The sequence below is a fragment of the Arvicola amphibius genome, chromosome 11 (assembly GCF_903992535.2).
Source record: "Arvicola amphibius chromosome 11, mArvAmp1.2, whole genome shotgun sequence".
Lineage (NCBI taxonomy): Eukaryota > Metazoa > Chordata > Mammalia > Rodentia > Cricetidae > Arvicola > Arvicola amphibius.
Genome location: NC_052057.2, coordinates 113,296,123 through 113,322,189, shown reverse-complemented (window position 1 = coordinate 113,322,189; position 26,067 = coordinate 113,296,123). Strand labels below are relative to the sequence as shown.

At 41.3% G+C, this 26,067-nt stretch overlaps 1 protein-coding gene across 1 annotated transcript; it reads left to right on the top strand.

Annotated features, from left to right (window-relative positions):
* The first annotated feature begins 980 nt into the window (after window positions 1–980).
* Window positions 981–25,808, top strand: LOC119826786 (short-chain dehydrogenase/reductase family 16C member 6). The gene is made up of 6 exons (XM_038348273.1): window positions 981–1,301; window positions 7,034–7,165; window positions 13,715–13,814; window positions 14,205–14,349; window positions 23,678–23,803; window positions 25,685–25,808. Exons 1-6 carry the CDS (start codon window positions 981–983, stop codon window positions 25,806–25,808), a joined length of 948 nt encoding a protein of 315 aa, XP_038204201.1.
* Window positions 25,809–26,067: the final 259 nt, after the last annotated feature.

Below are 26,067 nucleotides of genomic sequence, written 5' to 3'. Positions count from 1 at the left end.
AACAGCCTATCAGCCTATTCCAGTTGTAAATACCTAGAGAGAACAGTTAGGCGGACTTAGGTTCTTGATTATCTAGCTGAGTGATACCCCCTTCCAATGAAAGTACTTGATATTTGCTGTTTCAGTAGAAGACAACAATACTTGGCTTGTTCCTCTCAAAAATTATTAAAACAAGCAGGTGAAAAGACATGGAAACTTTATTTTGCTTGATTTGTTTTTTGTTTTGCTTTTTTGTTGTTGTGTTGTTAACTTAACACAAGCCTGTGGCATCTGGGAAAAGTGAGCCTCGGTTGAAAAAACTGCCTCAATCACATTGGCCTACAGGCAAGTTTGAGAGGCATTTATTTTCTTGATTAGTGATTGATGTGGGAGGGCCCAGCCCACTGTGGGTGGTGCCACCCCTGGGCATAGATTGTATAAGAAAGCAGGCTGAGCAAACCATAGTAAGCAAACCAGTAAGCAGCACCCTCCACGGTCTCTGCTTCAGTTTCTGCCTCAAGTTCCTGCCTTTAACTCCTGTTCTGACTTCCCTTCGTGACGAAGAGTAAGCTGTAAGGTAAATTAAATCCTTTCTTTCCCAAAGTTATTTTTAGTCATGGTCTTTATCACGGCAATAGAAAGCCAGGAAAATGCAGTAGAAAATGACTGGACCATGTGTCCAAAGTCTTAGTGTACTAGACTTTGTGTCCTTACCTGCAGAGCTATTCTTATCATCTGGGGCTTACCTATCAATCAGATTACCTAGAAAAGAAATCCTATAAATTAAGATGTTATTATGCTCTCATAATCCTTGTTCATGTAATTCCCAACTCGGCAGTTTTGACAATTTCTGCTAAGGCACATAATCTAAAAACAGTGTCTCGAATAGAAAGACTTTGCCCTCCGTGATGCACCCTCTGTAGTGTCGCTGTTGAAATGAAATAAAAGGTTTTGTGCTGCTTTTCTCCTCAGGAGGACACCACTTTCTTCAATCAACCAGCATGAACGCAGTGGCAGACACAGCCGTGTTTTTTGCAAAGTTTCTATATTACTTTTTAGAATCGTTAGTTTTCAAGGTAATTCCTAAAAAGAAAAAGGATGTCGCCGGAGAGATTGTCCTTATCACAGGAGCCGGAAGTGGACTTGGACGGCTACTGGCCATGCATTTTGCCAGCCACGGGGCCATTCTAGTTCTCTGGGATATTAATCAAGAAGGCAACATGGAAACATGTAGACTGGCCAAAGAAAAGGGTGCCATGAAGGTCTTTACCTACAAGTGTGACTGCAGCAACAGGAAAGAGGTCTACAGGGTCGCCGATCAGGTAGGGGAGCTTATTGCTGCACTTTGCTTTCATTCTGAGAAAACTGCTTCTAGCCTGCGCTTCCCCTCAAACCGGAGGGAGTAATCTGTTGCGGGTTCTTCTGAAGATCGTTGAGTGCTTCCGGTTTAATTCTCTTTGCCTTAAGTGTGACTCCACGGCCTCCAAAAGCAGCATAGACAGAAACGGGGAGTAGGGCTCGGTTCGGCTTCAGAGCCCAGCACCGCCCGACTGATTCGCTTAGTAGCTCACTTACTTCAGAGCGCAGTCCTGTCTGGTGGCTTTGCTCAGTGATTCACCCGACCTCCTCCATCTGTAGACACTCTGACAAGCCCCAGCTCCTCTGCTTTAGTTGTGCAACTTTTACCAAATTATTCACCTTTCTACACCCCTGTTTCCACATCCATGAGTTGAAAGCTAGTGGCTGGCAGCATCACAGGGCAGCTTTAGCTTCCTATTGTCTCAAGGCTTTAATGTCTCTGAAATCCCCTCCCATCTTACGGCAAGACTACTGCCATATTGTGTGTTTTGGACAAGGTATGTGTAGTATAAGGGAGAAGCACTCAGCATGCAGGAGTTCTTTTCACACTTCTTCTACTGGCATTGTCTGACTTCTCGTGGGATGTTCCACTTTACCCACAGTTCCCTTGGCAGGCACAGCACAGCACTCAGGGAACCACCAAATGGAAACAACATCGGGGTGGCAGGAAGCAGGAGAAGGGAAACTGGAGACAGACACCTTTATTATTGTTTCCACAGAAGAGAGCAGGCAAGCTCCTTAGTTACTTACTAAGTAATTTCAAAGGGCTATAGGACATAGGGACATCTTGGTATTCTAGTCGGTGACTCTCGCATGATTGAGGTAGACGTATCAGTAGCCTACACTTGGTAATCCCGTGAAGGGAAGCAGTCGGACATACAGGATTAATGGCTTTCTCAAAAGGGTTAATGTACCAGTTTCTAGCCAGAGTCACAAACAAGCAAGACGAAAGAACAAATAAAACTCGCAAGTATATTATCTTTATCGTGTTAGTTACTATTTTAAACCATTTGTGCCCCTAACAACTCAGTTAATCAACACACTTCAGCCTTCTGAAATGTGTGTCGCTCCCATTGTTCCTGTTAAACAAGATGCTAAAGTCAAGGAGCGCTAACATGCAGCTTACCCAAGAGCATGAGGCAGAAACTGGCGAGAGATAAGCATAGCCAGGCAGTTGGTACAGTGTGAGCACAGCATCTGCAAGGGATTGCTGTGCATCCAGTTTCTATTTGTGGGGGTTTTTTTGATTTATTAAAACTTAATTATCGAGTTACCACACCCTAATATATTATGAACCTCTCTCTTCATGCTTCTTTGCTTTTCTTCTTCCCCTTTCTTTGTTTAGGGACCCACAGGTTTTGGGTTTGTGTAACTCACTGACAGCAAATAGCAGTGTGGGCATTGTAGCTCCCTGGATTCAGGGAAAGTCGAGGTTGGTCCTCATTTTGAAAAAGGGAAAGAAACATGGCTGGAAGAGCTCCCAGCAGAATGCATTTGGGGTGAGCTTAATGTGATCTGGTTTTTCAGTCCTCCTGTCTCAGAACCAGGCAGCAGGCAGCAGGCAGCTCAGGGTGCCTGGAAAGGCCTTTGCCTCTATCTCTGATCCTATGTAAACTTCACAACAAAGCAGGAACTATGGTTTTGCTACTTTGTCAATAAGGAAACAGAGGCAGGGAGAGCTGCAGGAAATCAGCCAGGTCATGTGTCAGGCATCTTATAGCTATTAAGCGGCCCTAGAGCCCTGCTGCTTCATTGCAGGAGCATAGTCGGAGAACTGTAAACAGTGAGGACATTCCCCAGCCTTCCCCTAGACTGAAAAGCACTCTCATCTCCTACACCACCACCCCAGTCCCCTACAAAGCATTCTGTTCTGGTTAAAATTCCCTTTGTGTCCAGTAGGAAAGCATCCTAAAAATTTGAAAATATTTGCCATTGAAATATATCTGAAATGTTTCTTCTTTGCCACGATCTTATATGTGCCATTGTTCTAAGTTTATCACGCTATTCCGCTTTTGGCTTATTTGTTAGTTATTAAGTACTGGGAAACCCAAATCCTTTATCTATAAGACTTTAACAAGTGGCAGACATCATCCTCACCCTTGCAATAAGCTCACATTCAGCATGCAGCATGCCAAGGGGCCCATTAATTAGCTTTCCACAATTCCATCGTGCAAAATTAACATATTCAGTCAAACATAGTACACATGCTTGTAGCCCCATCACTGGGAAGGTTGGGGGAAAAAGACCGTGAGTTCAGGGAAGGTTGAGGCAATAATCTTGGTGAGGAGGAAGAGTAAATTTATGTAAAAGCAGGTATTGTGTGTGCCTCAAGATTGGGCATGAATCAATGTTCCTCTCAGCAGTGAGTCTTTTGGCAGGTTCTTAGTTTCCTGTAGCCTATTTTCTCACCCGTGGCCTAGAATAATGCCTTCCAAAATGTATTCCCAAAGTAGAGTTAAAATTAAATCCCATAGTCTAGACAATCCTTCTCCTGCTATAGTGTCCCTCAGAGGCAGGACTTTCCCTTGGAGTGACCTGAGTGACCATTCATTGCCTGAATGTTTAGAGATTTTACACAAAAGACTTTCCCTCCTTAGACCCTTTGCTTTGGCCAGGCATCCCTCTCTAGTCTAGGACTGAGCCCTCTCGTTGCCCCACTAAACCAGTAAGAGGTCCCTAGTCTCTCACGGATGTTTCCTTAGGCCAAAGTGCTTCCAAAACACAGAGGTCTAATCCCAACAAGTCGGCATTATTATATCTCCCTTTAACAACCCACGCCCACTTACCTACATCAAGAGCAGTGTTTTTCCCATCTATACAAAGCAGCTCCAACTGGTAGGCTTAGCATACAGCGTGGACCAGGAGTAGAAAAGTCAGGGTAGGCAGCACTTCTTGTCTGGAGGGGAAAAAAGAGTCGTCGTATCTGCCAAAAGGTTTGTTTCGGGATTTTAAAAAGATGTATGAAGTTTTCAAGTCATTGCTTAACCTGCTTTGTACTTGGTCCCAGTATCAGCTTTTGTCCCTGTGACCTTCAAGGTTATAATCTGAGACAGCATGGTAGGAGAGAAAAAACAGTTTGCTTAGTATTTCCTGGAGCGTGCTTTACTCCAAACAAGACTCAGGTGTTTACTGGGTTTTGTAAGCAGGTAAAGTGGTCTATTGGGGGAGGTGGAGGGACAAAAGCTTGTAAAAACACAGTAGAAGATAGCATTTAAATTAGAGGTAGTCTTTAGGGCAGAGTGCACAGCATCGCCGAACTGTCGGGGCACTAGACCAAATTCATCATCCCAAGTACTGACTTGACCTATTCAAATGGGAGCCAGGGAAGCGATGCCGACCAAATTCGTCATTCAGGCATCCGCATGCGCACAGTAAGCCTCAGGGCTGCAAGAAGGGATATGCTCAGAGACACACAGCCAGAGAGTGTCCCCACACTTCACGGTCACTAAAGACCAGCAGAAAAGAAAACCAGAAGAACAGAGATGCAAGAAAGGAAATGGGCTGTGTTGGGTCTGTGGGCCACTGGCTGTTTTCCCAACTACCCAGGAAGCAATGGTGAGAGGGTCACGGCCTCAGAATCTGACTGGGCTACAGAGCAAGAGCAGCACGGGTTGAAGCCACTTACTGAAGCCTCGAAGTAGGAGGGCTAGCAAAAGGTTTGTGAGTAGATTGGTTGCCTAGCATGCACAAGACCCAGATATTAATCCTTAGTTTGAAAAAGAGAAAGAAGAAAGGGAGAGGGAGATGATTGCTGCCCTATATAGCAGGCCATCTTCTTAAGGAAATCATGTTAACAGGTTTATCGCGACTCATGACTTCAGTCCACGGTGACTGAATCACAGAGGCCTGTCAGGAGGCAGCAGTTCAGCACAGGGAGCACAGGGCACAGCAACCTTCCTGCTTACCATGTGGCCAGGAGTGGAAGAGCAATACCACTCCCCACAATCCCCCACTAAAATCCCTCCAAGGACTGAAACACCCCACTAGATCTCACATCTCAAAGCTTCCCCCCATGTCCCGAGAGCACCGAGTCTCAGGGAACTGCAGACGCAAGATGGAGCAAACAAGAAGGGAGACATACAAACACTTCTGGGGTCTTGGAAATATGTTTTCTTTAAAGTAGAGGTTACATTGGTATATGAATTGACCAAAATTCATCCAACTTGATGCTTAAATGGTGTATTTTTGTGATGTAATAAAGGTTTATAAACACAATAAGTTTTTGCTGTTTTGTAGGTTTTTCTTTCTTTTTTCTTTCTTATTATTAAGATATAATTATTTCCCCATTCTTTTTCCTTCCTCCAGCCCCTCCAGTGCTCCCCCATTTACTTGCTTCCTTTCAAGTTCATGGTCTCTTTCTCTGTCAGTGTTTAATACGTGCATACACATGCACACACACACATATGCATGTATTGGATAACCAGTTAGTTCTGGGCCTCATTCCTGGAGAAGAGCACTTCTCCCTCTCTCAGCATTCCTTAGTTGTCTATAGGTTTTTGTTTGGAGGTGGGGCCCCATGAGATATCCCCCTTCCCTGTTAGCACATCTGTTGGTGTTGTTCTTATTATGGTCCACGGGTATTACTGTTGGGTAGTAATATTGGTTTCTCCCTCATTTAGCAGCTTTCAGATCACCTTCCATTACTATGGAAGTTGGTCCTCAAAGAGGGGGACTTTGAGGACAGCTCTGTCTCAGATTCTTCAGGTCCTATGTCAAGACTGCATGGTGTCTTCACCAAAACAGTATATGTTATATGAAGAAGGAAATGGTAAAAATGAGGGATGGCTTTAATTGGGTGGAGGACAGGAAGATGAATACAGAAGGAGAGGGATGCAGGAAGGGAAAAGTAATACCAAGGATGTTCCAAAAAGCCATAAGGCATTATATTACTTTTTATCTGTCTAAAATTATATACAATACATATAAGTGTATATAAACATATCTAGTTAAATGAAGTTAAGTCACTAGGGCTGACAATGCTCCTAGCAAGAGTTGTAGAGTTCCTAACAAAAGCTCCAGTACCAGACATGAGAAACCCCTTTCAAGTTGTTCATCCAAGGAATCTAAGAGACTCTCAAAACCATATAAGCTATTGCTATTTCCTTGGTGGCCTTCCAGAGGAAATCATCTTCTGTAAGCAAAATTCCCAAATGGAAGTGTTCTTCTCAAAAAGTATGATTGGTCATAAGATTACTTTTAAATAGCTGAAGTTCATTATGGGAAACAATAACAATGAATAGTTTTCATGAAATAATAGTCAAGTATGGTTGAATATGGAGGTGTGCACTGAAGGACATATTGCTAAGTGATTTGACAGTAGTGGGGACATCCTAGTCTCCTTACCCAAGCAAATATGGCTACAGTGTCACTAGACACTTTAATCTTGGACTACCTTTATCTGTCAGTGACTAACACCTTATGAATTCCACAACTGCACTTGAGCAAAATAAGGAAAAGTGTGACTTAGGAAAGCAAACATCAAAAATTCAACACTTTGCCAGGTGGTGGTGCACGCCTTTAATTCCAACACTTGGGAGGAAGAGGGAGGTGGATCTCTGCAAGTTCGAGGCCAGCGTGGTCTACAAAAGCTAGTTCTAGGACAGGCTCCAAAGCTACAAAGAAACCTTGTCTCAAAAAGTTAAAAAAAAAAATTCAACGCTTCAATCGATGTCATGTTTCTCTCATTTCTGGCCAGGTTAGAGAAGAAGTAGGTGATGTCACCATTCTCATTAATAATGCAGGTGTTGTAACAGGGAAGCCCTTCCTTGATATTCCAGACCACATGGTGGAAAGATCATTTCTTGTCAACGCCATCTCTCATTTCTGGGTAAGTCTCTCTTTCGTTTTTATTAGTTAGTCTAAAAATCCAAAGCAACGGTCCAGTCATTCATCTGTAAATACAGCATTTGGTTGTTTCCTGATGAAGCAGGTGGTGGAAGCCTCAGCCTCCCCAGGCTCGTCTACCTAGCCTAGATTAGTTTTTCCTGGTCTTGCCCTACTCCAAATTCTCAGGGACATCTCTAACTGCCTTTGACAATAAAAGTGTTCTCTATCTGCTTCCTAAAACGGTAACCACTTGAAACACGAATGATGGGGATGAAGAGTTAAACCCTTAAATTTATGCCCTTTGATAATAATATGTAATTTATAACTATTAACGTACATTTAATTAGTCACAAATGCCTAGAGCCTAATGCCTTGGACGGTGCTGCTCTGCAGAGAGGGTACGAGACAGAAGAAATCTGGGATTACCAAAGTCCTTTCTACTGAGGGGGAATACACTTGTTATAATACAAAAATAATTACGAGTAACTGGTGGTGCATGCAAGATGCAGGATGTTCAAGTAACTGAAGCTAGGGCTATGGATAATATGTCTTGCAAAGGGGGAGCAGGGCCTCAATCATTCTTGCCTCTGAGAGACCTGGGAATGGATTCGTTTCAAGTCTCCTAATTCCTATTTATTGCCGCTCAAAATTTTTGCAATGTTCATAGCCTTAATCACATTTGTCTTCTTTGGTCACCAGGAAGTGGTATGAAATGACACTGGAGCTTGCAAATTTATTTCAGTTGATAGTAACAAAACAGCTGACACAGTGCTTGCATACGTTAGAGTTCCCATAAGCATTTCCACAAGCTGTTGGCTTCCTTACTTGCATCAGTATCCTAAGCTCTTACCTTGGTTGATGGGCAATACCATGCTGGTAGGTGGAACTAGGATCCACACACTCCCAGTAACATCACAGACCGAGAAACCACCCTGGATTCCCTTCTTCTCTTTGACACTGTCTTGCCTGTCACACAACTCATACTCAAGTACAAGTCTCTCCCCGCTCCATGCCAGCTGTCCATCTCTTCCCTTTACTGACAGCTTATCACAGTTTCCCATCTTCAACACCGGTGCCTGCTAACTTATCTTCGTATGGAAGCAAGTTGATATTTCTACTGTATTAATCAAACAATCTCATACAACATGTAACTCAAACAACCCTCATTCAGAGGGCACCGAACACATTGAGAGCGGAGTCCACTTCCATAGCATAGATTGTAAACCCCAGCATGACAGAGTAATGGCCTCTTATCTGCCTCCCAATTCTCACCTTCATTTTCTGCTCATGTTCTATTTACTCCTGAAACCCTGACTAAAGCTTAGTCAGGCTCTCCTCAGGGGGTCTTGGCATGAGCTGTTCTCTCTGGCAAGATTCTTCTTTCTCCTGACTTGCATCCTTCTGGCCTCCTGTAGTCATTGATACTGTGCTCTTATATTGTGTGCAAGTCCAGCTGTGGCCTTAACTGGTTCACACAATTAACAGTGAAAGGAATCAATAAATACACATAAGCCACTGTGGTGTGTATCATCAAATTTAGATGTGATTCTGAGCAACCAACAGAACCAGGGAATCCACTTCCATCCAAAACTAAGGAGAGTCATCACTAATTGCTAAAATTTGAGAGACTCACTATTTGGTATATTTCTCCCTTGCCCTGGATTCATGTGCTCCAAAGCTTTATGGCCAAGATCTCCGTAGATCTCTCCAAATGCTGTGCCCATAGCACTTTGAAAGAGAGATTTATTTTTCTCAATCTGGTTAAGATTCCTGGTTTGTCAAAAAAATGTCTTCACTTGTTACTCAGAAATATGTTTCACTGGATTGTGGTAGCACCATCAAAAGAATTCACAGAGAATTTCACTCTATCTTGCAAGTACTTACAACTGCATAAATAGAGGATTATAACCAAACCAAGAAAGCAACATTTAACTCACATTATAAACTTGTTCAAAAGTCTCCTTATATAAAAATAGTATTGCAATATTTTTTTAAAAAATAAATTACAAATAAAGGGAAAGTGCTTTCTCACACATCTGCCAATATACTCAACAGAGAATAAAATATTAATTACTCCTCATTAATTCCATACTCTACCTGTTTACAGTCTCTTCATATCTACAGAGTCAATCAATCATTAACTGAAATCATTTGAAATAGGGTGTTGTATCTGGAGGGAACATGTAAAAGCACTTGCTTGCTATTATTACATAAGCAGTAAAGTATAAAAATAATATTTTACATTGAGTTATGTGTTATAAGTAACAGACATTTAAAATTTGCAGAAGAATGATCATGAAGTATACATAAGCCCTATATCATGCTATATAAGAAAACTGTATAGCCTTGAATTTTTATATCAATTGGAATCTGGGAATCAACATTCCTCCAAGACCTGGTCAGACTCTACTTCTCCATGACCAGTTGTCTTAAGTTAAATTCTAAGCAGTATAACTATAAAATCCTATGTTTATCTTTCAATGTAGCATCAACAACTAATCTCATGATACCTTCAGAAGATAAGGTATACACAATACTGAACTCACCATCTCAATTCATTGTTTTTTTTTTTTAAGTGAAAACTGAGCTTAGTGGTTCAATATGTTTTTACTATTGGTCTGGGGTGTCCACCAGAGAAGGCTGCTCAGACATGGGTTTAAGCTAATAGAAAGTCTTTATCAGCTGGCAGGCAACCACACTGGGTGTTCAGGATCTCAGTATAGCCCTGAGCCTTTCTCAGGATGAACTTGAAAGGACAAAAGCCATGTTCTGAGTTGACACACTTCAGTAACAAAAACAGTTAGGCAGAATCAGAACTACAGAATCTCAAAAGCAAGATTACATACACACAAAACACACATACACACACACGTGTACTTCCACACATGTGGACACACACACACACATGTACCCCATGCACATATATAAGCAGACACAAAAATTCTTCACAAAGTTTTTTAAAATTCTTTTTTAATGATTTGATGACAAATGATTGTTAAATGAACTTCCCTGTACTTCTTCTTCCCTTTAATCACACCCATAGAAGAAATAAATAGAAGATTATTTATTTCTAGGATAATTCATCTTCAGAACATCCTTTAAAAAGCCTCCACCAATATGGTATGGGTACAGTCCCAGGAGGCCTCTCACATGGTAGTCCCTTCTTACATATAGTTCTGCTTTTTAGTTTTTGTTAATATTGCTCAACCACAGTTTGAATATATTGTATGGAAAATTAGAGACATAAGAGTTCTTGGGCTTCAAATTATGTGCTATCCTGAGTGGCATGCTGAAATCTTAGACATATCATTCCAACCCAAGGGGTCATTTCTTTGTCAACGTATCCACAATACATGCCTCCTACCTATCAATCACTTGGTCACCATTTCAAAGCCAGCTGTGAGGGTGCCACTCAGCTTGTGCTCAAAGAGCTCTTAATTTACTGAATAATGGCCTCTAAGTACAAGGTTACTGATGTTGTCAATTTTTATATGTCAAGGAGAAGACAAAGTATTTTCTTCAGTAAGGAAAAAAATCATGTGTTAAAGTTGCTAATATACATAATACGCTAAGATATTTTGAGCAAAAGAGGTCATACTGTTATAACTGTCAGCATATTGTTATAGGTGTTCTGTCTTATTATTAGTCACTCTTGTTTGTCAACTTGCTTAATTTATAAATTAAGTTTATCATAGGCATGTAGATATGCATAGGAAAATATATCCCACAAATACATTTTAATATTCTCCAAGGCTCTGGCATTAACAGATGTCTTGAAATGTGGCCCTGTGTATAAGGGGTGAGGACTCTTCTAAATACCCAACCTTTTTATCTTCCATTGAAAAGACAGAAAAATAGCAGCAAATCCAACCCAGCACAAAATAAAACTCTGAAGATGGTTAAACCTTTGCAGGTGACTTATAGATCCCCTCAACATTTGTCCTACCAGTGTTTGGCTGTTTGGCACACTGCTGTAGTTAAAACCTTCACTCATCCCTGGGAGCTTTCTCTGCCTCCATGCATGTGGTTTCACCTCCAAGGGGCACTGACCCACACCTTCAATGCTTTCATTCACTTCTCTTTCTTGAAAATTGCTAAGTTCTCAGATGCAAAACTGGTATCACAGTGGGACCTCTACCAGGGCTTCCAGACCCTGCATTTCACAAGGTCTAGTGGATGGTTACATAGAAAAACCTTAGGACTCAATTGGAAGTGTCAAGCTTTTGAGTAGAAGTACAATAACTAGCTCTTGCTATTTCCAGCCAACATACAGTCAGGACCAGGGTTTCATCATTTAAAGAGAAAGACGCCATAACCGTAAGGAACAGATCCTTTAGCTTTCGCTGTGCATGAACTTGAAACACAATTGCCATCAACTACACAGAGACTAGGGCCTTAGCTCAGCAGCCACGGAACAAGTTCTGTTGGAGGGAGACGGCCACTTGTTGGTTCCCGGCTGCTCATCCCTGAAATAACCACACAGAAACTGTATTAATTAAATCACTGTTTGGCTCATTGGCTCTAGCTTCTTATTGGCTAACTCTTACATATTAATTTAACCCATTTTTATTAATCTGTGTATTGCCACGTGACAGTGGCTTACCAGGTAAAGTTCTGTCTGGCTCTGGCGGGGCTACATGGCTTCTCTCTGAGTCTGCCCTTCTTTCTCCCATCATTCAGTCAAGTCCTCCCTGCCTAGCTCTCTTGGTGCCCTGTCCTGTTCTGCTATAGGCTCAAAGCGGTTCTTTATTCCTCAATGGTAATCACAGCACACAGAGGGAAATTCCACATCAAAGGTCAGTGGAACAAAATGAAGCCAAGATGCTAGCTTTGGTCTAGTGGCTTCTCTCTGTTAGGTGAGCACACGGGGCAGCCTCTTGGAAACCCAGTGTGGAAAGATGACATTGGTAAAATCCTATGCTTCCTAGAAACAGTGACGCATAATAGAACAAGTGATGTCAGGATTTCACTGGGTTCCTTTAAGAGTGAGCCAGCTAAAAACGGAGCTGAGAAAATGGTGCCATGAGAAACTTGGGCTTACACAACGATGACGAAAGGGGGCAGAAACGGGATCCCTGAACTCTTACCTGGTGTTGATCCTCATGGGAATGTATTAGGACAGTTTCTTGTGGGCCAGAGAGATTGCTCAATGGTTAAGAGCTCTTGGTGCTCCTGCAGGAGATCTAGGGTCAATTCACAGTACCCACATCAGAGAGCCTATTCCATAGGATCCCACACCCATTTCTGTCCTCTGTGGGGAGCTTCATGCAGGTGGTACACACACACACACACACACAGTATACATACACACTCACGCTGTGCTGATTCGTTCTCGTCAACTTGACACAACCTAGGCATAGCTGGGAAGGGGAAACCTCAGTAGAGACAACGCCTCCATCAAGTTGGCCTGTGGACAAGTCTGTGGATCATTTCCTTGATTAAGGATAGATGTGGGCAGGCCCAACCCACCGTGAATGACAAGTGCCACACCTAAGCAGGCCACCCTGGGTTATATAAGAAAGCAGGCTGCGTGAACTGTGAGAAACAAGCCAGTAAGCCACAATCATTCATGGCCTCTGCATGGGGTTCAGCCTCCAGTATCCTGCCTTGAGTTCCCGCCCTTTTCCCCCTTTCGTAAAGACTAAAGACTGTAAGAGTCAAAATCCCCCACTATGTAAGAGTAGCATAGTGTTTATCAGAGCAATAGAAAGTAAATGGAGTTATGCATGAGGACACACAGACACTAAATGCATACATACATACATATATACATAATTTTCAAAAATCTTTTTAAAGAAAATATCCCAGTATGCTATAAGTCATGCCATTATCTCTGCCTTATTTCCACAATTTTTATAAGTTACTTCTGAATGGGGTCTAGGAAAAAAGAGCCTGTTATTGGGGTTGGACAAAGAATGTAAAACTTCCCTGAGAGAATATGTGAGGAGTGGGAGTAAGAGAAGGAAAAGTGTATTTGTGACATGGGGACATTGCTTAAAGATAATTACCAAAACACACCAAATGAAGGTCAGCAACCATACTATGCTGGTCCTGGAAGCTCCAGAGCAGCCTTCCTATCGGCAGCTACGTAGCTCACACTTGAATCATCTTCCTCTAGCAATTGCTCCCATTTCTGCTACTTCCTGAACATGAAGGCAAATTGTGTTGATAGTAAAGTCTGGAAGGTAAGTGTGATTGATTCTAATGCAAATTGTCAAAATTATATAAAGAACTCCGAGTACTTAAAAATTGCTACAATTTATGGGTACCCAACGACTGTTGGGTTAATTTAACCAAAAGCTCATTTGGTTAAATTAGTAAGGTGTACTTCAAAGGAGAAAGAAAACCTGCACTATTTATTCTATCTGAATGCATAATAAACTCTAATTCCCCCAGTAACCGTGACTCTATGCTTCCTACTTTTGTGCTGCCATGGAATTTAACACGCCATGAGTATTAGAAAAAAGTTCAATGAGTGAAATAATAAGTTCATCAAATGCTTACAGAATACTGAAAATAATTAATCAACTAATGTGTTTATATTTCCCAGACTTGTAAGGCCTTTCTTCCTGCCATGATTAAAGCTAACCATGGCCACCTGGTCTGCGTTTCAAGCATAGCAGGACTAGTGGGTACTAATATGCTCTCAGGTGCGTATTTCCACTTACCCACACGTTCTTCCACTGCCCTGGGAACCCCGTGGGCCCTCCCAGAATGCAGAGAAGCTCTTCCTGCCCCAAACGGAACTCCTGAAACACTCAACCCTACTAAGAAGGCCAGGGGGACTCCTTCCTATTCATGTACCTTTGAAAAACATATAAACTAATAGGTGTATGTGTGTGCGCACGCGAGCGCATGCACACACATGCCTATTGGTTCATTGGTATTCTTGGCTTAAGAGAAACTGAAAAGTTTTCAGTGTTTTTATTGGCCACACTAGGTATGGAGTTACTCTGTCCTCAGTAACAAGCCAGAAAAGAAGAAAAGGTTTATTTTTAAATAATTATGAAAATTTTCCAAGCTGTATCACTTTATTTCAGATTATTCTTCAAGCAAATTTGCAGCCTTTGGCTTGGCTGAGTCCCTCTTCTTTGAATTAACTATGCTACAAAAATTGAACATTAAAAGCACCATCGTTTGCCCATATTTCATCAAAACTGGAATGTTTGAAGGTTGTGAAACCAAGTAAGTGCGCTCTTTCGGCAATTCTTACTTTTCCGTAATTTTAAAATATAACAGAAGTTGGCAGTGAGAAATTCCTAAGATTGCTTTGTTTTATTGATGAAATAATTCTCTTCCTATATAAAATATTAAATTGTAGATACCCCCAAATAAAACTCTTTTGAAAGGATTGTTCCCATAGACAGGAAATGTTGCAAGCTGATTTTTATATGAAGATAAATCTATCTAGAATAACTTGATTGAACTAGAATGCGAATGCAGCGGGAAGGCTTTCGCACAGGGAGCAGTGAACTACAATGACCTTAACATGAGAACCGTGCAGCTATTGTCATTGTTAGGAAATGTACTGACATGATCCATAGTAAGAGAGTCATCTGTGCTTAGAGAAAGACAGAGAGCCAGCCAAAAGACCATGAGGATATTCTGAGTCCACTGAGGCTATGAAATTAAGTGAAAAACTCCAAAACAGGAGGTAAAGAGTTGTTTGAATGTACAGGGGCAGGGGGAGTTTCAACCTAAAGGTTTGTTTATTAAGCTGCTGAAAGCCATAAGGATAATCATTTCAAATTTCTACGGCTTGATCAAAGAACATACCTGGGTTGAGAAGACTGTTCAAAGAATTTTTTCAAAATCTCATAATAACCCTGCTAGGCCATGACATTAGTGGCACCATATCATACCTGTCTCTACGCGGTAGCCTCTTCAGTGGGCAGGGTAACTAAGCATCAAGTCTCACCTTTCCTGGGCCCCTGCGAGAGAAGAGCTATTCTCCACAGGCTACCAGCAGGCAGGCCTTGTCAAACCTACCTTCACAGCTCTGCACAGTAGACACTGTCCACAAACTACAATGAGTAGCCTCATCCAGACAGGGCTTGTTCCTCTGACACCAACTGTCTTGAGTGTGGAAGCTCTGGAGAGCCCTTTGGCAAGGAGACAGCTCCTGTTTCTAGAGTGGCAGCTTGTTTCAGAGCCCCCAATATCCTTAACTGTCGGACATTAGCTCCCATATCTTCAAGTCTCCTTCAGATTTTAGGTAGACTTACCAGAGAAATGACTTTGCTAGATCTTGTCTTCCTGGGCTCTGGGTTATGGAAAATCCATACAGGATGGTGACCCCAACTGTCACCTCTATTTCCTTCCATCTTCCTCCAGAATCGAATAGAATTAGTCAGGAAAAAGCAAGGACCCTGGTGCTGCGCTCTGTAGCAGAGGTTCCACCAGGTGAAGGCCGAAGCTGATCTAAAAAAAAAAAAAAAAAAAAAAAAAAAAAAAAAAAAAGGCGTCTTTTTTCCTGCAGACCTGGCTTCCATTAGACAAGACCACTACCACTGATTAGAATATTTTTTAAGACTAGCATAACCACTTAACCACTTAGCAACTTTTGGAACTGGGTGTGATATGATAACAGCAGAAACAACCAGGAAGTTCACTAGCACATCAGTGAAGAAGCTAGGACAAGCATGCCGGCTGGGACTAGAAAGGGAAGAACTTCCTGCGCAAGAATGGGGAAGAGAGCTCAGATCCTTACCACCCACCTACATGGCCAGAGTGACAGCAGGGACCTGCAACCGTGGCCAGGAGGTAGAAAACTGGATACTGGGGACTTGCTAGCCAGCCAGCCTGTCTGAAATAGCAAGCCCTGGGTTAAGTGAGAAGTCACATCTCAGAAGAAAACGAAGACTGAGAGGCCATTGAGAAGGACACCCTGGTGTCAACCTATGGCTTCCACATGCTCTCATGTCACACACACACACAACACATATACACAAATGCACACACGTACACACATGTACACACAAGGATACACATTCAAGTTTTTTTGGTTAAAACCACAGACACCAGTGACATTTGACAGCTAGGAAAACTTTGTTATACCTGAAATTACTTTCTCTGAAAATGACATCAAAATTACACATTGACAGCATTCAGTCAGAAGAGATAGACTTCCCTGAACTAATCAATAAAGCCATGAAACAAATACACAAACATATGCACAACAGGCCCTACAGGAGAGTACTGTCCAGTGCCGTTGATGTATCTGGAGTGTTGTTGCATTTATTTGTTTATTTGGGGAATAATCCCATGATATAGTTCATGTCAGTAACAACTGGTTGTGTAGCCTGTAGTTTCAGAAACTGCTCAAAATCAATCTGGACTAGCGGACCCACAGACATCTTTATTAGATGCCATAGATAGAGAAATCACAAAAATCATGAGCCCTCATTTTGAAAATCTTTACGCCACTGAACTTTCTGAAATTATTGTCCAGCAGCTTCAGAAAGAACACCACCAAGTGCCGTTTATAATAAACAAATGGCAACATTCAGGTTCCAGAGTGACATCATCCAGAGCTGGAATTTGGCGCCCCTGTGGTCAGCTTCAACTTTGTTAAGGATGTCTGAAGTGTTAGAAGGCAGGTCATCCCCCCACCCGGTCCTTCTCTTTTATCCCTCTGTGGACCATGTAGGGGGCAACTAGGAGAAAACATTAGAAATTTGGGGAATCTGGACAGAATTGGGAATAGCAAGTAAATCACCCTCCTCATGCGTTTGAAAAAGCTGGCTTGTCATTAAGATTTCAAGAGACTGACACATAGCACGAAAGGCAGCAAGTACAATGATTACAATGTATTAGCCATAGAGGCCTCTTTTCTCAAGGCAGTTTAAACACATGGGAGACTCCACCCTCCGGAAGAGCTGAGTGTAGTTATGTGACAAGGTGTCTCTGGGGACTGCCATTCCAAGTACCAGATAGGAAGCTAAAATATAAAATCCTGGTAGTGTGTAAAATGAGTATTAAAAAAAACAGTGAAATTTCATCAACTGTTTACCCAGGATGACTTAACAATTGCAAGTCACTCTTCAACTAAAATTAAGGTGTTATTCTAGAGTAGTTTGCTAAACCAGACTGGTTCCTAGACAAAGTAATAGTCATGTTATCATGGAACCAATAAATGGATCTTGTAAACAAAGTGAAGGCAAGCTGACCATTGGATTCCAAATATTGGAATATTGTCTTCATACCTCAAATTCTTTGTTATTGTAAGTAAGGTTTAGTCATGATAGTACGCTTCGTTAGAAATTTTCTAAAACCTCAGTGAGCTCCAAGAAAGATAAGCACTTGGTGTTCCACACACAGATGTGGCATAGCCAAAGTACTGAAAAACAAAACAAAAAATAACCTGATCCGCAGCAGGAAGAAAAGCGTTTCTCCATAAGAACTTTCTCCTGAAGTTCAGTTGACAGCTGAACTTCCAGCAGAAACAATGAAAAACACAAAAGGCTTCAGATGACACAGTCAGAAAGTAAAAGAGAAATCAACCAAGGATCTTTTCCAGCAAAACCATGTTGCAAAAATTGAAGACCACTAAAAACAGAGTCCATCCCCCACCCTACAAGAAACAGAAAAGGAAGGTCTCCAAGGTACAGCAGGTGACAGCAGAGAATAAGCAGATTCACATGAGAAGACCATCAAAATTCATCAGAGTAGATAACTGTGTAGAGGGCAATGGAGATGTGGATCTTTTCCCTTCCTTGAGCTAATTATGAATGCGCTATCATAAACAACACGTACCAAATAGCACTGTTGCAAACTCGAGTGAGATGAGTGGGAACAAAGCGACACTGGACTTAGACAATGACAGCAGGTAGGAAGGGCCAGCATGGAGGGACTATGGAATGCGTGCCAGGTCTCCTTTGTCCCTTCGCCTTCTTCAAAACACAGAACTTAAAAAGTAATAACCGCAATGTTGCAATAGATATGCACGATTATATGCTAAAGTATTTCTCTAATAATATTATGGTAGCATAAAGAAAGGAAAAATAATAGCAAAGGAAGGAAAAGTAGGAGCAAAATTTCTGTATCACACCAAAATTAAGGAGCTGTATAGCAAAAAATGGATTCTGCTAAATTTAAGATATATAGTACATACCTCAGAAAAACTAAATAGCAAATAAGTTCAGAAATAAAATCTTAATATAAATAAAATAAATGAATAAAATAAAAGTAAAAGATGCCCTTGTTACAAAAAGGCCTCAGTCAAGCAGTAATAGATGTTGACAGTCACTCTACTCAACAAAAACAGAGTGCACACTTGTGCTGAGCATGAAAAATAGGATGCACACCTGTGCTGAGTGTAAACAATAGAGTTTGCACCGAACATGCCTCAGACACTGCCTAGAAGGAAGCCTCTGCCTGGCTGTAAAGTACCGCCAACAAAGTCTAAAAGAATAAAGTATATGGTCTAGCTTAAAAATGAATAAAATTATAAATCAAAACAAAAGATAACTTGAGAAATTTCCAAATATGTTGAAATACACATACGAACTTTTATGAGGTTCAACTATTCAGGAACATTTACAATTGTAAGTGGCTATATAAAAATATTGTATTAATACTTCATCTTCTCCCTTCAGAAACTGTATAAACTAAGATCACAATGAATACAGTGCAAACAGAACTATTAAATCTCACTATAGGAATAGACTGGATTAGAAAATTAGAGAAAAGTGATTCATCCAAAAGCTGGTTCGTTGAAAAGATGACTAAAATGAATGAATCTCTGGCTATGCTAGCAAAAGAAGCCAAGAGAAGACTCACTCGAGCTGGAAGCAAGAGCTAAGCGAGAATGCCATCACAGCCATTCCAAACGGGAAAAGAGCATAAGGAAAAGTATGAGAACTCCCACACCCAAGCCAGATGTCGCTGATGCAAGGGCAAACTACCTGGCAAAACTGACTTGAAAGAAATACTGAATTAGTAACCTAGAAGGTTCCCAAATGCCAACAGCTAGTCAAAATGACCTCCTAGGGGACCTTATACCAAGCATCGGACGAATTAAACACCCGAATTCTGAACACTGTTACTAAAATCAGACAGAAACCAGACATTCTACAGCTCACTCACCAAATATAATACTACCCTGATGCCAAAGTCAGAAAAAGCACCTAAAGAACATAAAATTAAAGATCAACACCTCCTACAAACTGAACAAGAAGTCCTGGATAAGAGACCAGCAAACCAATACAGTGTCATCCAATGAGAGACGTGTACCATGATCAGAAGGGATTTATCCTCAGGGTGCCAGGTTGAGGCCATATTTCAGATAATTTCACATAATGCATCATATCAATAGCGAAGAGGCAAAGCTGCATGATCATCTCAATATCACAGAAAAGGCATCCACAAGATCCAGCCCCTTCTGTGGCAGCACACAAGAGTGAGAAGCACTTAAGAAACAAGAAATACAAGGGAACTGCTTCAACCAGAGGCTGGCATCTGTGAAGAAGTCACTGGTTGCCTTGTATTTAGTGCCGAAAACATTGCTTTGCCCCTAAGATCAAGAATAAGCCAGGAAAAGCACAGCATGGAGCGGTGGCAGAGTGCTTAGCTATCATGTGCAGCGTCCTATTTCCAACTCCAGCACAAAAATATAAAGGACAGAAAGCAAAGCAAGTGTGTGCATACAACATCACATGAAATAAAAGACAGAGAAGCAGAAAGGGAGAAAAAAAACTTTTCTGAGATGACATGATATCGCATGTAGAAAACACAAAGGCATACACATGAACACACATGCTGAAGTACACACACACACATACACATATACATTTGCAAATATCATGCATAAAACTATTTTGTCTAAGAAGTGAATTGAGCAAGATCAATATACAAAATCAACATAAAAATCAGTTGCTTTTTTATGCATTTGTAATTAACAAGCCCAAAGTGAAATCAGTAAAAACAATCCCATTTATAATAGCATAAATGTAGTAAAATAGATGGAACAGATTTAACAGAAAGTAATCCATCACACTGTCTTTAAAAAGTATTTTTAAAACGTCTTTGACAGAGATTAAAGCAGATAAAATGAATTTCATGTTCATAGATGGAAAGACAGTACTGGTAAGATTTCATTTCTCCCAGATTCAATGCAATTTCTAGAGGAAACTCAAAAGATCCCACCCACCCTTGGATGAAGAGCAACAGGCAACCAACCAATGGCTGCTATGGGAGAGTAATCAGCTCCTCGAGACGTTCTCCCATACAGAATGGTCAGCTCTAAACCTGTGTACATACAGATATCACTAATAGATTGGTAGATTACAAATACATACATGTAAGTATATGTATTGTGCATTTATTATTGTTACACATACACACACATACATATATATACATATAACAATAGTAATTACTGGAGAGGTCATGAACTTGAGAGGAGGTTGTTGGAGGTTTACAGAGAGGAGAGGAAGGATAAAAATGATGTAAATACAGTACTCATATATGAAACACTAAAAAATAAAGACCTCAGACTGACTTCTTTCTAGGAATTGCCAAGGTGTTGCTAAAACATATGTGGAGATGCGAAGGACTAGAAAGGTTGACTGAACCTAAGCTACCCTGAATATGCAGAAGGAAGATAAACAAAATCCCTGTTTCCAATGTCAAGCTCAGTAGAAGCTCAGAAGCACACAGCTCATGCTCGGACAGGGCAGACTCACAAATCAACAGGATAGACTTGATGGTCAAAGAACTCTTTACACTGAGCCCCCATTAAATTTCTATAGGGGCAGCAAGACAATTCAATAAAGCAAGAATGCTTTGATGGTGACATGGTTCAGCCATAAAAGGCTAGGCTCACAACTCAAATGTCAAAAATAGCAGTTTGTTTTCAACAAACAGTGCAGGGACAACTGGGGAAAAAAAGCCAAGTTGAACTTCACACAAAAATTGACAGAAGATGCGTGAAAAAGTTAAATCATAAACCTCTTTCATAAATGGAAACTGAATTTTTTACGGCCTTGGCTGACATGGCAATCTACCAGCCATGACACCAAAAGTACAAACAGCCACAGAAAACAAACAGATCCATCGAATTTTAAAAGGTTTGTGCTTCAGAGGTAATCGTTAAATGAATTCAGACTCTGTGGAGTTTTGTCCATTCGTGTATCTTAGATTTTACATGAATACGTAAAACCGTGTGTGCGCACGCACACGTGTGCATTCATGCATAGGTGTGGGGGAGGGGGCACGTGCACATGTGTGTGCTTGATCTGAAAGAAGTGAGTCTATCTGAAGAGAGGAAGTTGAAAATGGGAGGGAAAAGGCAGAGAAAGAGCAGGGGTGATGTAGTGGAGGAGAAGTGTGCTCAAGTACATTATCTGCTAGTCTGAAAATGTCCTCATGAAGCCCAGCATCACATACAATTAATATAGACCAGTTTAAAAACTTACTGGAAAAAAAAAACTTCTGTGCTTCAAAGGACATCAATAAAGTAAAATAAACAACTCAAAAGAATGAGGGAAAAATGATAAACCCTATAGCTTATTAAAGGAAGTTTAGCAACAAATTAGTAAAAAGAAAAATGGCCCAAATTTTACAATTGGAAAACCTCAATAAACATTTCCCCATGTGTGAGGAGTGACAAATACCCAGTATGCCTTTGCCATCGGTCTCAGGGTTTCTGCTGCTGTGATTAAACTCCATAGCCATAAGCAACCTGGGGAAGGAAGAGTTTCTTTCTCTTAACTTGCATACCACAGTCCTTTGTCGGAGACAGTCAGGGCAGAGCCTACAGGCAAGGACTGCTGCAGAGGCCATGGTACTGTGCTGCTTACCTGTTTGCTCAATTTGCCTCTTACAGCACTTAGGACCCCATCCCTGGGAGCGGCACCACCCAGAGTGAGCTTAGCCCTCCCCTACCGATCATCATCAAGAAAATTTACCACAGGCTTGCCCACAGGCCAATTCGGTGGAGGCATTTTCTCAACTGAAGTTTCTTTTCCCCAAATGATTCTGGCTTGTTTCAAGTTGCCATAAAGCTATCTAGCACAATATCTTAGCTTTTTTATTTCTGACATGAATTTAAAGCAATATCAGTAATAACTGATAATAAAGTGAGCAAATACTTTTTTAGAATTTTAGATTCACTTATTTTATGTATAAGTGTCTTGCTTGCATGTATGTACATCACGTGTAAGTTTCTCTGGTGTCTGAAGGGGTCAGAAGAGGGCATCAGAACCCTTGGAACTGGAGCTACACAGGTCTGTGAACTACCGTGTGAGTGCTAGGAACAGAACCAGTTCCTCTGCAAGAGCAGTGAGTGTTCTTAACCTCGGAAATACTCGCTAGCAAGTATATACTTTTAATGCCAGCTTGTCAAGGTCCCACAAGGAATATAAATGCCAGGAAATTGCAAAATGGTAGCGACTAAAAGCTATGATGTTAAACAATGGATTGTATAAGCTTGGCGTACCTATGTACATAAAAACAAAAAAAGACATCTCCAGAAAAGAAACTCCTTAGTCCTAAAGCGACCTTAAAGGATGAGCTGAAACTGTCCATAGAGGTTATATTTCAATGTGTTGGCTGCTTAAACTGGAGCACCAGGGACTTTCAAGAGTTGTCAAAATCCAGTCATGGAAAACTGATTGCTTTCTAGAACTCAGCTGAGAGAAACAGTGTCTGAATGTTTATGGTTCAAATGATTGAAAAAATATAAAAACATGAAATATGAAAGAAATATAGAATCTTTGCTTTCAGTTTGGTCTACCCCTTCCTATGGCTTCCATAACTCATTTCTCTTAACAATGTAATAATCGTCTGTCTAAAACGATATATTACTCATGCTCACGAGATCGTTTCGGTAAATGATTTTTGCAATTTTACTTTTAATAACACACGGTTTTGTGTCTATGATAATTCCTTATGTTTGTGAGGAAGGAAAGGAAAGAATGATACAAAACTCTAAAAGTAATTACATGATGTTTTACATTGCGTATGTGTGTATGAGTGTGTATTGCTGGTACGTATTTTTTTTCAAGGGTGGGTACGCATGCACGCATGTCCATGGAAGCCTATGGTTGACATAAGGAGTCATCATGGCCACACTGCCATCTTATCATTGAGGCAGGCTCTCTGAATCCAACCCAAAGCTCGCTGCTCTGACTAGTCTGTTAACCAGCTTGATCCCATCTCAAACTCCTGAGGCTGGCATGACCAGTGGCCTGCCAAGCCCCCCTTGCCTTTACGTGAGTTCTGGACATCAAACTCAAGTTAGTGAAGCAAGCACTTGAATCACTGAACAACCTCCCAGCCGTAATTTCATCTTTATATTCAGAGCATAAAGCAGAAGTAAGGACTAGGCATTCACATGAGGCAGGAGTGTTGGCCGCAAGAGAAAACACAAGGTAACCCCTGGTATTCACTCATCTTTTTGCTGTTTGCAGCCATTGTTTCTATTGTAATTCAGTGTCTGAAATCAGCCCTCAATACTGATCGCCATAGGAAAGAGCACTCTGCTGACGCCAACTCTGCCTTCTCTTTCCAGGTATCCGTTTCTGTTACCTCTACTGGATCAGGAGTATGTGGCTCAGAAAATCTTCACTGCTATTTTAGAGGAACAAGTTTACCTCCTCATACCCAAGTTTGCATATTTTGCACTATTTCTCAAACAGTAAGTTAATGAAGACCTAGCCAACCTTTGGGTTGACGGTGAACATGTTGTCTGACCATTGCTACTTTTTCTATCTACAAGGTAACTTCACTGTTATTTAGCATGGTGACCAAGAATCTTACTACTACAAGGGACAAGTTATTGAACTATTGTGAACTATGTCTTTGTTATTTCAGGTTTTAACTAAATTAAGGAATTATTTAGCCTTTCAAGAGCACACTGTATTTGTTCTTACACAGAACCAAACAGCACACACATTCTGGGGTGGGAGACTTTGGGGGAAGTTTTAAGGTTGTTTTCTGTTGCTTTGTTCTGTTGGTGATGGTGGTGGTGGTGGTGGTAGCGGTGGTAGGGGTGTGTGTGTGTGTTTCGTTATTCACTTACTTGGGTTCTTTGAGATAATATCACACTGCATATTCCAGGCTTTCAACACCCCTTCCTCAACTTCCCTGATTACTGTATACAACATGACATTCAATTATTTATTGTTGTTTTTTAATATCTGTTTTGTTCAATTAATTTAGTTTATGTGGTATAGAGTTATATTTTTGCAATAATGGACAAAAATCCTGATTTTTTTTTCCTGGGAAAATACTAAGGTATTCTCCATCTCATTCTGAGAAAGAGTTCCTTCAACTTCCTTGAAGGCCAACACAATGCACTCTGGGGTAGTTGTGGGCAGACTCTCACAGGCCCACATCTAGCATAGAGGTAGAGTCTTCAGTGCATTGCCTCCATCCCTGATGGCGGTTCAGGAATAGCACATCCAGAGTCTAGAGAGGACAGAGAGTCCGCAAGCTGCAATGGGACTGCTGAAGCTTCCACACCAGACCCTTCTCCTGCTGTGTGCACAAGATTGATGGCCCTTGTGAACAGTGCTTGGGATCAGAAGTGCTCGGGGCTTCAGACTTACTCAAATTTGGATGAGTTTATATATAATGAAGTATCTTGGGGATAGAACCTAAGTCTAAATAGGTACCCATACGTTTCCTACACACCTCCATACAATCCAAAGGCCATCTGATGATGTGTTTTTATTATGACTTGACATATATCAGGTTCAGAGATTTCTTCTTATGGCATCATGCTGGTGCTTTGAGTTGGAGCATGAGGATAGTGCTCCTGGGAAGTACAGGACATTCTTTACTATTTCTATCTACTTTCCCTACTCTTCCTCGGCTGCCCTCACTGCTCAGGAAAGCCCACTTTCATCACTGTGTGACCCATCACACTTGCATGGCCTTCTAGCATCTAACATCTGGACACTTGCCAGCTTGTGTGTTCTCTGAGGACACAATTTCTAAGTTCTTTCCTGGTCTATGCTTACATCCAGGACAGGGCCTGATAAAGAATAAACATGCAGACATGATTGCTCGGTTAAGTTGAGCAGAGCTGAGCTGATCCAAGCCGCAGTGATCTGAACATTGCTCTGAGCAGCGGTTCTCAGTTGTACGTGTGCATTATAACTATCCTCATGCCGCAGACCACTGAGTCACAAATCATCTTCTTAGGTGGTATGTGTTATGCTGATGCTTGCTATTCCTGTCTAGCAAATAAGGATATACTGAGTAAATAAGGAGCCATCTGGTCTCTCCAATGAGCCAATGAGTGTAGCATGTGGAGAAACTGGGATTTTTTTTCAAAGCTTGGGGAATGATTCCAGGTGTAGGAAAGGCTGAAAGCATCTGCCATCATCCACGATGTAGATAGCCCTGAACTACGATACGACGATATCCTTCCATTCATCCGTCCCATTAGGACAGATGCACAACATGGGTCTTGATCTTCCAGACTTTATTTGCTCTTAGTCTTTGCAAAGAAGTCCTTTCCATGACTTTTGCGAGTCTTAAAGGATCATATGTTTTCTCTGCTTTTCTTTAGAATAATATCTCCGAAAATGATGATTGCCCTGGGTGAGTACCTTGGCATAGACACCTGTATGACGTCGTTCCGAGGGAGAGCGAAAGCAGAACTGCAGGCTGGAACAGAAAGGAAACAGCAATAACCCAGGCCTCAGGTATGGTAATCACACAGAGGGATGAGCGGGGGCACTGTTTGGAATCCCCCTAGCAGTTAGATCATGCCAGCCTACCTAGAATCACCCAGGCTTTCAAAAACGTGCAGCTTCTTTTCCCAGGAGGCACTTTGCATTCAGCTCTTTCTCTTTTCTTCTCTCCCCTTAGTTTTTTTCTTACTTTTCCTCCCCCTCACACAGGTTCTTAATATGATTGCAGGCTGGAATTGTAGACAAAGATCACCACGCT